The following is a 14,626-nucleotide window of genomic DNA, read 5'->3' on the forward strand; positions in this document are numbered from 1 at the left end:
GGGTTTGAGATTGCTGTATTTTTTTAATAAATTGTTTCTATTGTGTTTTAAGAAGAATTAGCTGCAAAATAAATTAGTTGAGTTTGATAAACATCTTTTAAAATGTTGTGGATATGAAAAGCAATGTAAAAGTAATGTCTAGAAGGATAAATAATGTAATTGTTTAAAGGTAATGAGCTTATGAATTAGAAATATTCTAAAGGCTCAACTCTGTTAAAGCGATTTTTAAAAACAACCTATAGGCTGCAAGCGATTGCTTTTAAAACAAGTAATATATTTTATTTTTACCAAATATTTTTTTACTATTTAACTTTAAAATGAAGTAATTTTTAATTAAAAAAAAAAATATCAAATTGAGCCAAAGTCTCCAGCGAATCCTTAATACTAGTTGAAAGTTGAAAAGCCAAATAAGTAAAGGTAAATCCAAAATAAGAGTTGTTACCTAGCTACTATAATCTTTGTGGGAAAAAACAGAATGCGGCAAAAAAAGTTAAGCAAAAAAGTTGTTCTTGTTAACAATGTTAGGCATGGTGTAGCTAAATTTTGCGAGGCTTTTTACATCCAAGTGTTTAGTAACTTAACACTTTAAAGAAAAACACTTTAAATTCAACTTTGCTGTAGTATAAATTTAGAGGGAGAGAGATTTGCAGGGCTTGAGGAATATTAGAAAATACGAGAAATTATTGGGAGAAATATCACTAGACTAGGTCAAAGTCATGTTGTAGATAAGTGGCTTGTTAATAAGTAATATTATTCATATCATGTTTTTGTACCACATTTTCATATCATCTTGGGTTTTGCAAATTTTTTAAATGATGTGGTCATTTACCTCAGATATCATCTAAGATGGTATAAAAATGTGGTATAAAAATATGGTATGAATAACATTACTCCTTGTTAATATGAGAAATTATTAGGTAGTACTGTAATACCACGTCGTCTGTGATACTTTCATTCACATTTGCTATTATTTTTAGACTGTTGGAATTTAATATTATTTTTGCTTTTTAAATAAATTAAATATAAAAGAAAAAAAAAACAAAGGAGATCGGACGATCTCCTTCTTGCATTTGGATGGAGCGATGGTGCTGGTCATAATCAGGAAGGATGGTTCAGATTACTACCTTTAGGCCCTGTTTGGCAGATCGGATATGATTAGTTATACGGACTCGGGTGTTTGGCGTTCACTCGTACTAAATAAACGCCGGATTAATTTAACCGGTCGGATAGGATACACGGTATACACCCGCTTAATAAAACCAACCAAAACGCCAGGATTATTTAGTCGGGGAAGAAGAATAAGAAAGTGAGAGAGTTTGGGGGGTGTGGCGGAGAGAGCTGGGGAACAATTATTTGGGATTCTTCTGCAGTCACGGAAGAAGAAGGGAGATAGAGGAAGGGTGTTTGGGGGTGCAGAGAGATTTGGGAGCAAAAAAATGATTTCAATTTTTTTAAATTTTTTTTTTTTTTAAGTTTGATTCCTCCTATCTAGTATAATATCAAACACAGTATAAATAATACAGTCACTAGTCTGATACTGCACCAAACACCCAACTAATTTAGTCAGTACTATCCGGTGGCTATTTATCCTAACCGACATAAATAGTCAGTACAATCCGAGCTGCCAAACAAGACCTTAGTGATAATCAGACGTGGGAGATGTGAAATATAATGCAGAAATATACCAATTATTTATATGATCAAATATATCAAATCAAATGTATAATCACTATCTGACTTATAAAAGATTAAAATAGGAGAAAATTAATAAGAATACATGGCCTGTGAACCAAAGAGAGGTGCGATGTCGCTACCCTAAAGCAGTAGACGCCTCCCTACGTGTAGGTTATGGCGATGCCTACAACTCCAAGATACAACCCAAAGCCTCACATGATATCTGATCCGTTATGCACGCCAATGATAGACGGGATTGCCAAGTAAGAATCAATTGCCCAAGAATTGTAAAGTAGGAATGTAAATAGAGATGTGAAAACTGAGGGAAACAGAAAAGTTGTTGGCGTCTTATGTTTTCTGTCTGAGGTTTCCTTTTTTTAGAAATAAAACACGACTCTTAAATATTAAAAATAAATAAAATAAATAATAATAAGTTTTGAATCTTTAAAATAAAATATAATTAAAATAACCAACAATCCCCCACAAGATTCAAAACTCTATGAGGAATAAAATAGACACAATTGAAGAAGCGGAAGTTTGGGCAATTTGTATACCATGCATAATTTTCATCTAAAGGGTAGTGAACTAAGTCTTGAACTAGACTCCTCTAATTCAGATTACAACATATGACACACATAGTATTGATCAAAAACTTGGCGCGGGTTAGCGTTATTAATGGCCATGTGCTCAACTTGATTCTCATGAGTGTTTTTAGAGAACAACCAAATTCTCACAGTGACGGCCTCATGACTACTCTCACTTAGGTGAGTCCTCCAAGAGTACATGTGACCTATACTTTGTGGGAGATTGCCCGCCTTGGAACTCATTCAGGACAATGTCCTTCCTTAACATCACATATCATCAGCACAAATGCCATAAGGATGAGCAAGGGATTTTATTTCAAATCTCCTATTTTAGAATGCTGGAATATAAGTCACGCAATATGGATTGTTTCTACCCATTGAACATTCTTCATGGGATCTCCAATCACAAAGGTTGGGTTTCTTCCCTAGGTGACTTCCTTATGGGTTTAAGCCCATCCCCCTCGACAAATCTAGGACTCCATTCCTAGATAGACCTTTGGTCAATTGATTAGCAATGTTCTTTTCCGACTTCACATGGTCCAAAGAAACAACTTCTTTATTTAACAAGCTTCTCACAAATTTGTATCTAACATTAATATGTCTATTTAATTTCTTATTTGTATGTGTCTGCCTCACTAAATCTATCACAGCCTTAATATCACAATGTATGAAGATGGCAGGTATAAGCTTGCTCACCAATGGGATATCAAGCAAAAAATTCTTAATCCATTCAGCCTTTATACATACAGTATCAAGAGCTATGAGTTCAGATTCCATTGTACTTCTAGAAATTATTGTTTGTTTCTTAGATCCCCAAGATATAGCTGCTCCTCCCAATAAAAATACATAACCTGAAGTAGATTTCACTTCAGAGCTATCAGTGATCCAATTTACATCACTGTACCCTTCTACTACATAAGGAAATCCTTTATAGTGTATAGAATAATCCATAGTATATCACAATTTCACAATTTCCAGACTTGTTCCAAATAATAGTATATCATCAACGTAAAGACATAAAATAACACACTGTCCATTGCATTCATCATAGTAGACACATTTTTCATGCTCATTAATTTCAAAATCATATTCTAAAATGACTTTATCAAACTTCTCATGTCATTACTTAGGAGCTTGCTTGAGTCCATATAACGATTTAACCAACTTACACACTTTATGTTCTTGGCCTTTCACTATAAATCCTTTGGGTTGCTCCAAGTAAATTTCTTCATCTAAGTCTCCATTCAAAAATGTTGTTTTAACATCCATTTGATGAACTACTAAATTGTGTATAGAAGCTAATGCTATGAGGATTCTAAGTTCTGTTTTTCCAAATTTCATATGGAGTAGTAGTGTTGTCTTTAATGATTACTCTATTTAGTATAAAACATGCAGTCAAAATTGCTTCCCCCCACAAATTTTCTGGTAATCCAGAACTTAAAAGCATTGCATTCACCATGTCCAATAAGGTCATATTCTTCCTTTCTGCAACTTCATTTGATTGTGGAGAATATGGTGCTATTACTTCATGTATAATACCATGCTCCTCACAAAAAACACTAAGATCGGTAAGAGTGTATTCACCACCTCTATCAGACCTAAGTCTCTTTATCCCTTTCTCTAATTGATTTTGCACTTCTGTCTTGCAAATCTTCAATTTGCCAAATACTTCATCCTTGGTCTTTATCAAATAAATATAACAATACTTCGAACAATCATCTATAAATGTGACAAAATACTTATTACCAGCTCTAGTAGGTAATCTATTTGAGTCACAAGCATCACTATGTATAAGTTCTAAAATTTGGGTATTCCTTTCCACGGTTGTTTTACTTGTACAAAAATTTCACACTTATGCTTAAGATTCATATTTGACTTTGGCACTAGGTCCAAATCCATCATTTTCTTAATTTTGAGCAAGTTTACATGTCCCAAACGTCCATGCCAAACATTACTAGATTCAATATTGAGAACTTCTTGAATATTATTGCACTCGGAAGAAACACTTAACTTAAATAATCCTTCACTGATAAAACATTTTCCAATAAATACATTATTCTTAGTTATTACAACCTTATTTGATTCCATTACAATTTTATAGCCTTGCTTTACTAAGCATGATCCACTAATTAAATTTCTTCTAATATCAGGTACATGTCACACGTCCTTCAAAATTAAGACCTTTCCAGATGTCATCTTTAGATCCATGTCTCCAATTCCAAGAACTTGTGATAGTGAGTAATTTCCTAGAGTTACACATCCTCCATCTGATTTCTGATAGATTTTAAAAAATTCACGATCAAAACAAACATGTACGTTAGCTCCAGAATCTACCCACCGATCCTTATTTTCATAAGTAAAATTGACAAAGGAATCATACTTAAAATGTGTTTGAGAAGATTGTTGCTCCATCAACATATTCACTTGGGCTTTTGGACCATTATGATTTGACTTATACTTGTCCTCCTTAGTCTTCTTGTAGAAGCAATCCTTAGCCTTATGATACGTTCTTCTGCAAATGAAGCAAACCCCTTATCTCTTCCTTGATCCTTAGTCTTCTTGTAGAAGCAATCCTTAGCCTTATGATAGGTTCTTCCGCAAATGAAGCAAACCCCTTATCTTTCCCTTGATCCTTAGTCTTGTGGAAGTTCTTATTTTAGTTGCGTGATTTGAATTTAAAATTTGTTCTTCTAGGTTTGAAATTCTTCTTATTATTTATGGAGAACTTGTTTTTGTTTTTCCCAATTTTGTTGGTGTCATTCTTAACTAAGTTCATAGTTGTTTACTTTTCGGTTTCCTTCTTTTGGCTTAACCTATGTTTCTCTTCAATCCTAATTGAATTTATGACTTGAACCAAAGTAAGTTCTCCTTGTTTATGCTTTAAGGTTCTAGAAAAGTCATTCCAAGATTGAGGCAGTTTATCAATAAGGCAGGAGACTTTAAAGTCCTCACTGAACTTCGTTCATTTCTTTTCAACACCTCTTAATAGCTCTTGATACTCATGTATTTGTTCCCCCACAGACTTATTATTAACCATCTTATAATCATTAAAGTTTGAGACTGTGAACCTATCCGTCCCAGCATCTACAATTCCATATTCCGCTTCTAAAGTTTCCCAAAGTTCTTTGGTGGTGGATATAGTAGCATGATACACATCACAGAGGTGATCAGAAAGAGCACTTGTTGTGACAATGATACTTTATTAGTTCAGGGGTTAATCTAGAAGATGACTCTTTAGAAGAGGAATCTTTGTTTGATTGAGTTTCTTCAAGTGCGGATACAAGTCCTAAGATAGTTAACCAATATTTCACTTGTTTTTGCCACCTACGGAAATTATGGCCACTAAAATTTTCAGGCTTAACACTATTGGCTTCTTTTAGGCTTGCCATTTGTTATGTAATACTGACTAATAACAAGTGAGAGATATATAAGATTGCTATAATATTGTAGAGATTAAAACAAATTGTCACTCAAAAATTTTAACAAGTATAGGATAAACTATACTGCTATATAATAACCACAGATCAATTAATAATGATAATCATTCACAGATTTAATTAAAGCATAAAACAATTAACAAATATGAGTATGCAATTGTAGTCAAATTGTAATAATCAAGCACAGATTTAATTTAATTCAAGCATAGAAGATGCAAAGTGCTTGGTACTGAATAATCACACACAAATTGTAATAATCACGCACTGATGCAATTGTAGTCAAATCACTTGACAGATAAGCAATATTAAACAATTGCAGTTTACAAGTAATATTTAATAATTAATTGCAGTTTACGAGCAATATTAGATAATTGCAGTTTACTAGTATCAGTATTCAGTATGCAGTATACAAGTAATATTTAATTATTAATTGTAGTTTACCAAGATTATCAACCCCAGACAATAGTTGACAGATATGCAATATTAAAATGTTTTGGTACTAAATAAAATAAAGAGAATGCAAAGAGTCAAAAAAGCAGACAATTCAATGACAGGACGTCATGAATGAAGGGCAAGGTTTGCCTTCTCAGAAAATCAATGACGAGGACTCGAATAAAACAAATGCACAGAGTCCAAAAGCAACGACAGTACCCGAATGAAAATTCCACTTTCAACACAGGAAAAACTACAATTCTTAATTTCTTAGGGCTTTCAAGGTATTGTAAAAACAGATTGTAAAGTTTGCAATTACATTATCACACTTGTACAATTTTAGATTGTGAAATATATTGGAGAAATATACCAATTATTTATATGATCAAATATATCAAATTAAATGTATAATCATTAAGAAAAATTAAATTAGGAGAAAAGGAATAAGAATATCTAGCCTGTGAATCAAAGAGAGACGCGATGTTCCTGCCCTAAATAACACACCCCGACCGAAATTAGGACGTGTTGGCCGTCACAAGAGGGTGACATAGCCATGTGCACAGTGCGGAAGCAAAAATAATAATAAAAGTACGAATAAATAAAAAAACCAAACTACACACAAATTAGTTAACATACAAGTGCAAGCATAAGTGTGCAAAATAATATTCAGAGCACCGAGAGCCTAGTACAGTCTAGAGGAACCAACACTAACTAAACACACCCAGAGGTGGTCCTACACTGGTGATAATCTGTCAGATATGTCGTGGATTCCTCGTAAGCCACCAAAAGAGCAACCCAACTAGAACCTAGAGGGGCGCAAAACAGAAAGTGTGAGTTGGCAAAAACAAAGCTTTTCAAAATCATTTCTTTAACAAAAGTTCTAACCCCTCGCCGTAAAACCTGTATAGTTTCCAGAAAATAAAATATGCACATTTATCGAAAACATGCTCAGAAATATGCCATGTCGAATGCCTCCACATAACATGTAATTAAACCAGGTAATGCGAATCAATTCAAATAACGTTTCAGCCGAAGTCACCTAACGTGACCTGTACGGCTGAATTTAGAGCTCAAATTCCCAACTCACTAACTATACCTGCACACGAGTCGGAACCACCTAAGGTGATCTGTACGGCAGGACCGAGTGTAAATAAATACGCTCAAGTGCTATGATCACGTGAAGATTGGGCGAATAATTACGGATCACCTACGAGTCGGAACCACCTATAGTGGTCTGTATGACAGGACTGTGCACCTAACTTGGATCCAAGATGAGTGTGTGGTGCTGGAGGTGAACATCACGTGAAGGACTGTACCCTACTCTGGGCGGGAGCACTAACACCGGGGGTGCAGGTTATGAGCTCTATATGCATCTCATATAGCCACTAATTCGCAATCATAAACCATAAACTTACCTAGCACTTACATGTGAGTCCGCAGCACCAAACATACATATATGCAACTACTAATGCATAAATAAATAGGCAAACGCTATGCATGGCATTTAAAACATTTAAAAATTCCATATCATTTTCTGGGAAACCTACAAGTATATGAGTATATATGGAAAACCAAAAGCCCACTCACTGGTATGTAGAAGGGTCGTAACCCCCTTATCTCGAGTGACTACGCTCGTCCTCAGGATAGGTCTCACCTATATACGAAACAACTATAAAAACTTTAATTTAAAGCACATAACCAAAACTAGGCAATAACATCTCATATAATGCTCAAATGAGGTGCGTGAATACACCAACGTGATCTACTCAACCTCACGAACATCCCCATATTTTTAAAATAATTTTCCGATCTCCTAAGTTCTCTTTTTTTTTTTTTTTTTTTTTCTTCATTTCTTAAATTTATTTAAAAGGTAAAAATGATATCAAATTTCAACTATGTAAAAATAATGACAGGTGGCAAAATTTAAATGAAAGTATCACGGTTGTCGTGCTATTACTGTCACTATAATTTATCTGTTTGTAGATAGTTTAATTTTAAAAGTTAATTTTTGTTTATTCATAAACTGGTTGGGTGTCCAAATAAATTCAAAATTAGGATATGGATGGCCAAAGAAATGAGATGTGTCTAAAAATAATTTTGTAAACAAAATTTCCTAATTATAATTTGGGTTAATATCAGTTTATTATTTGAAGTTTTTTTATTTTTAACATTTGATACATTAAGTTTTTTAGTTTTCATAAAGTCATAATTCTGGAATAATTTCATATATCAGTTAAGTTTTCCGTCAAAAGATCTGTTAACTGATGACATGGTATCTATGGGATATAGACCCATGTAGATATTAAAAAATTAATAAAAGTTAATTTAAAAAAAAAAAAATCTTGTGCGTTCCCTCTCCTCTTCCCCCGCACATCCTCCCTTAAATCCCAGATTTTGGTCTGGATTTTCCGGGAATCCAAACAGGAAAAGAGGGAGAGAAGGATACCCAAATCCCAGATTTCACCTTCCCGCATCCTGAAGTCGCCACCCAAGTCTCCAGCGTCTCCGTCTTCCTCTCCGCCGTGGAAGCTCGAGAGCTTGGCCGCCAGCTTTCCCTGGGTTTGCAACGCCACCGTCAAGCAGAGGAGGTCGAAATCGACGACAGCGGGGAGGATAGTGCTGGGGCCCGATTGGACGTTGGCGTTGATTAGGCTTCGATCTCATCGGTGTCAGATTGGGAGAAGGTGTGGACGGAGACGGTGTCGCGTTCGGAGTGCGGGGAGTCGAAGAGGGAGAAGAGGTTTGGGTGGGTGGGTGGAGTTGAAGAGGGAGAGAAAGGGTGGATGTGCGGGAAGTGAAGTGGAGAAGAGGGTTGGGTGGGTGCAGAGGAGAGAAAGGTGGAAGAAGGGAGGGGGAGGTGGGGTAGGAGACGGCCAAGAATTTTTTTTTTTTTTAGATTTTTGTTATTTAAAATTTTTTCTTATTTTACAATTTGTTTCATTTAAATTTTTTTTTAATATCTACGTGGCCTATATTGACACGTGACATCCCAACATTGTTCACGTGGGCGCTACGTCATTAGTTAATAGGGCTTCTGACGGAAAAATTAACAGAGGTATGAAAGTGTCCCAGAATTATGATTTTAGGTACCAAACTGGAACGAAAAAAACTTGATGCACCAAATGTTGAAAACTAATAAACTTCAGGATAGTAAACTGAGATTACCCTACAATTTATACATCATTAGTAGAGAAATGTTGAAAAAGACTATCTCAAAGTATGGCTTTTTTATGCACTCTCAACCACTTTACAATTTAACAACTATATAGTTGTTAAAGAAAAATCATTTCTTGAGATGGAGCATTAGTAATGACTAATGAGTTAGTTGGGGGTTGGAAGATTCAAAGTATAACATTGACAGGATTCTATTTTTCGGTCCAATTTGCAGACTTTAGTTTTATTTTCTTCCATGCTTAATTCCATATTGGACATTTCGACATTGAAAACCTTAATCATAATAACAAGAAGAAATTTCCATAAATTCATCAATACGTGATTTTGACATTTTTGTTAGCTCGAAATTATGTGGTGCAAGTGAAAAGTCGTTTGGACCTAAATCTGAGTGGGGCGCTCATAGATGACTTAATGGCCATGCATGAACCTTGAATCAACGTTTGAAATTTATTCAATACGATTCATATTTTTGTAAAAATATCTGTAAGTTAGAGAAAGACATCGAAATGAGAGTCAAGTCAAACCTTTACCCCACATCGAAGAAACTCTTGAATTTTAGCTAAAATACTTAGATTTCGTCAATATTTCTCACATATCGGTTAAACATCAGAGAAATTCTTGTATTTCCTCTAAACCAGTGTTTGACATTCCTTAAAGCTTCATTTCAAATTTTCATCGAAAATAACCGATACCAATATCAATATTATCAATATTTCCACAAATTTACATTTTGATATCTTTACCTATTGCCTTGAACTAACAATAACATGCAATAATCGGTTCAATGTCAAATAAGTATTAATAAAAATTGGGTAGATAAAATGGGGTTAGATATGTGGTGTAGGTTCTTTCGTGATAAAAGTCACATAGTTCCTTTGGTGATAAAAGTCATATACTATTTGTGTTTAAAAAAAATAAAATAGTTTTAATTCAATGAAAAATAAAGTAAAAAGGGGAAAAAGTATGAAGTGCGAGAGAGAAAGTGGAAGAGTAAAATTATGGTCACATGTGGATAAGGGAAGAAAAACCAACAATTTTTTCCCAATTTATATTTCTGCTCAGGATTTTATTGTGATATTTTTATTGAATTGTAAATAAAGAACCAAATTATTTTTTTCACTCTTTTTTAGTTGACAAAGAAAATTTTATTAACAGATAGTCTAGATTATAAAATAATGCAGTTTCAATTGTTTACCACATATTTCTATTTTTTTATTCTCTCTCTTTTTTTTTTTTTAATATAGATTTGTACCTTTACACGACCAAAAAGAAAAGAGGGCAGCAAAGACAACTTGATTCTAAATTGCTTGAGTCTGAACTACTTATTGACTTGATTGTCAAAGAGCCTTTGGCCAACACACACCCCTCCACCCCAGTCTTAGGTTTGATCACAATTATTCTCTGTTTTGCAGATAGCTTGAGTTAGTGCCTTCACCATCGCAGCAATGCACAAATTTAGTTCCAACACTACTCACAGAGCCCTTATTAGGAATATAATATAAGTTCACACTGCAACTTTCCGATTACTATTTTAAAGAGACAAGGACTTCAACACTAATGGCGCGTTTACGTAACCATATCAAAATGGAGGAATTGGATTGAAGATGAATTGAATTGAGGAGGAATTGGATTGAGGAGAAGTCAGAATCAGATTACTGTTGAAACTGTTTACCTAAATGTTCTGGAATCGGAGTATGAATGAACTTTAGTTTATATAAGTTGTTTACTAATTTAGATGAATCGGAATATAATCAATAAGATTATTGAAATGGCCCTTATTGTTTTTTGTTTTATTTTATCCTATATTTATTTTTAATAACATTTAATTAGGAGTTAAGATCAAAGAGCAAACATTTAACAAATATTTTTTACATTTTAGTACCCTGTAGAAGCACCTCTATCTCTCTTTGATTTTAAGAATAAACAAAACATTTCATAAAATAATTTATTAAAGAGAAAAATAAATTGCAATAAGTAGTGAGAAGAAAAGAGGTCAGAGCCCTCTTTAGTTCTCAAAACAGGACGGTCTCCGTAGTCAGGGAAAAAAAAAATGTTCTCCGTCCTCTTTGTTCTCAAAACCAGACGTGAAAAGGAACCCATATCTCTCTATCATTCTGGGTTTTGTTAGAAACTTGATTCTCATGATTGTTTGATTTGTATCATTGTATGTGGTTTTGTATTGTTTGCATCGAGATCGTCGTTGAAGCTCACCGTGAGTTGATAAAGATGAAATTCCAGGACTCTGTGATGGACTGGAAAGGTGAAGTTGTTGGGGTACTTTCGGATTAGCCAAAAATCATGAGGGTCGTTTCGGTATAAAAGTTAGAATCCAAATGAGAAGAGTTTCTCCAGGAATCCAAATACCAGGTCTCTCCTAAGAATCCAAATCCGAGAATTTCCGGAGTGTGATTCCAGATTTTAGATGACCCCATGTGTGTTTGATTCCCTAAAATTTTAGTAAACACTAGAATCCTTTCAATCGGGAATCATTCATTTTCATTTCATTCCAACCCCGGTTGGTAAACACGCCATAAGTGTAACAAAATTCAAAATCTTATCAGACAAAGACCATAAAAGTGTAAGAAAATTCAAAGTCTTCGCAGAAAAAGACCATTAAAGTATCAAAAAATACAATTTATATCTTAATACAACATTTGGATCAAAAGTCAAAGATAACAAAAACAAATTAAGGATATGCAAATTAATAATGCATCTCACTATAAATAACGCCCTGAGTTGCTTAAAAAAAGTATACACAAACCATGGTGAGATTTTCAACTTATTGTGATAAAGTATGCTTTCTAGCCTGCCTTTTCTTATATCTTCAGCTAGCTTCATCACCAAAAAGTGCTTTTGCTTCTCTGCCAATTCCACTGAAGCAGAAGCACTTCTCAAATGGAAAGCTAGCTTTCAAAACCAAACCCAAAACAAACCTGACCTCATGGATTGATGCAAATGAAACCCCATGCAGTACATGGGTTGGAGTTTCATGCAACTCAGCTGGAAGGGTCAAACAGATTAAACCCTCAGCAATTCTGGTATACAAGGTACTTTACTTCAATTTCCATTCATGTCCTTGCCCAATTCTTTGCATATGTTGATCTAAGCTTCAATGAACTTTTGATCAAATCCCACTTGAGATAAGTTCCCTCACCAAACTCGTCTACTTTGATGTATCTTATAATCAAATGTCTGGAAAAATCCCACCCAAAATCGGTCTTTTAACAAATCTTCAGGTCCTTCACCTAAATGCAAATAAGTTCAATGGCTCAATTCCTCAAGAAATAGGCCAACTTAAATTTGTATATGAGCTAGCTCTAAACTTAAACAATTTAGAGGGTTCGATTCCTGCTTCTGTGGGTAATTTGAGCCAATTGACTTCTTTGATTCTCTCCGGAAACCAACTTTCGGGTTCCATCCCTCCCGAAATAGGAAACCTTTCAAAATTGGTTAAACTTTACCTGTTTGACAACTATTTATCAGGCCCAATCCCTCTGAGTTTTGGAAACTTGAAAAATCTAACCATCAAGTTGTACAACAATACCCTTTCTGGTTCGATCCCAACTTCTTTGAGCAATTTGACAAACCTTGTTTCTCTCTCTCTCTACGATAATAAACTTTCCGGCTCTATTCCTGAAGATATTGGAAACTTGAAATTTGTTGTGACTCTAGACTTGGCCAACAATCAGCTCAATGGAACCGTTCCCTCTTCATTCGGCAACTTGAGCAGCCTAGAAGACCTATACCTCCGCGGCAACCAGCTATCTGGATCAATCCCCCAAGAGATGGAGAATCTAATGAAGTTGACCATACTTGTCTTGGCTACTAACCGATTTTCTGGTTATTTGCCTCGAGATATTTGTAGAGGTGGACTCCTACAAAGGTTAACTGCACAAGAGAACGAATTTACAGGTCCAATCCCGAAAAGCTTGAAAGGTTGCAAGAGCTTAGTCAGAGTCAGTCTCCAACGGAACCAATTTACAAGCAATAATATATCTGAAGACTTTGGTGTCTATCCGAATCTTGAGTTTGTAGACCTAAGCCACAACAACTTAGATGGCGAAATCTCAGACATCTGGGGACAGTGTCCAAACTTAACAACCCTTCGGATTGCAGGAACAACCTTACTGGGAGCATACCATCTAAGATTGTCAATGCAACTAAAATTCAAGAACTCGATTTTTCTTCGAATCATCTGGTTGGGGTGGTTCCCAAGGATTTGGGGAGATTGACTTCTATGGTGCATCTAAAGTTGAATGGCAATCAACTTATTGGTTCTATACCCTCGGGATTTGGAGCATTCACTAAACTCGAATATCTTGACGTGTCCACCAACAAGTTGAATGGCTCAATTCCAAGCATTTTTGGCGAATTGGTCCATTTATATTACTTGAATTTGAGCAACAACAATTTCAGTCAAGAAATTCCACTTCAGTTGGGCGAGTTATTTCACCTGTCACAGTTAGATTTGAGTCATAACTCACTTGACGGCAAGATACCATCAGAAATTAGCAAAATGCAGAGCTTGGAGCAGCTGAATCTTTCCCACAATATCTTTCCGGTCTCATTCCAGCAACGTTTGATAGAATGCGCAGCTTGTTGTACATAGACGTATCCTACAATCACTTGCAGGGTCCCATCCCCCAAAACAAAGCATTTCAAGATGCTCACAGCTTTGAAGGGAATGTAGGATTGTGCGGAAATGTTGTAGGACTAGAATCCTGCAATAAGCACGTCTCAAAAAGAAAAAACAATAGAAAACTCGTGTTTGCAATGTTTTCCCTATCTTGGGAGCAGTTTTACTTGCTTTCCTTGCAATTTTCTTCATCAAAACAAGAAGAAAGAGAGAGAGGGAAACAAAAAAGAGTGATATCCATGATGAAGTTTTTTCAATCTCTTTTTGATGGAAAAAAATGTATTTGGAGATCATAAGAGCAACCAATGGTTTTGACTCCATATTTTGCATTGGGAAGGGAGGATCTGGAAGTGTCTACAAGGCAAAGCTACCATCAGGCAGCATAGTTGCAGTGAAGAAACTCCATCAAAAACTTGACGGGGAGGAGACATCGCTGAAGGAGTTCCACAATGAAATAAGTGCACTAATCAATATACGACATCGAAACATTGTGAAATTTTGTGGCTTTTGCTCAAATTCACAGCACTCCTTTCTGGTCTATGAATATCTAGAAAAGGGTAGTCTGGCTTCAATCTTGAGGAAAGAAGACGAAGCAAAAAGATTGGATTGGAGTAAGGAGGGTGAGAATTGTAAAAGGCGTAGCTCATGCACTGTCTTACCTGCATCATGATTGCGTGCCGCCAATTGTA

The 14,626-nt window shown here is 35.2% G+C and overlaps 1 protein-coding gene across 1 annotated transcript; it reads left to right on the forward strand.

The window, feature by feature from the left end:
* Positions 1 to 12,489: 12,489 nt before the first annotated feature.
* On the forward strand, positions 12,490 to 14,607 carry LOC125475644 (MDIS1-interacting receptor like kinase 2-like). Its single transcript, XM_048580618.1, has 3 exons — positions 12,490 to 13,328; positions 13,418 to 13,862; positions 14,275 to 14,607. The coding sequence occupies exons 1-3, from the start codon at positions 12,490 to 12,492 to the stop codon at positions 14,605 to 14,607; spliced, it is 1,617 nt and encodes a 538-aa protein (XP_048436575.1).
* Positions 14,608 to 14,626: the final 19 nt, after the last annotated feature.

This window comes from the organism of the source record quoted next, unplaced genomic scaffold (genome assembly GCF_019419815.1).
Source record: "Pyrus x bretschneideri cultivar Hongxiangsu unplaced genomic scaffold, Pyrus_bretschneideri_v1 Contig152, whole genome shotgun sequence".
NCBI lineage: Eukaryota > Viridiplantae > Streptophyta > Magnoliopsida > Rosales > Rosaceae > Pyrus > Pyrus x bretschneideri.

What these genes read in the sequence shown, in the direction of transcription:
- LOC125475644 (XM_048580618.1), top strand. Translation starts at nt 12,490, where the DNA reads ATGTCTGGAAAAATCCCACCCAAAATCGGTCTTTTAACAAATCTTCAG. An exon ending in GGTGTCTATCCGAATCTTGA is followed by an intron (nt 13,329 to 13,417) that starts GTTTGTAGACCT and finishes TTCGGATTGCAG; the next exon opens with GAACAACCTTACTGGGAGCA. An exon ending in TTTCCCACAATATCTTTCCG is followed by an intron (nt 13,863 to 14,274) that starts GTCTCATTCCAG and finishes TGCATTGGGAAG; the next exon opens with GGAGGATCTGGAAGTGTCTA.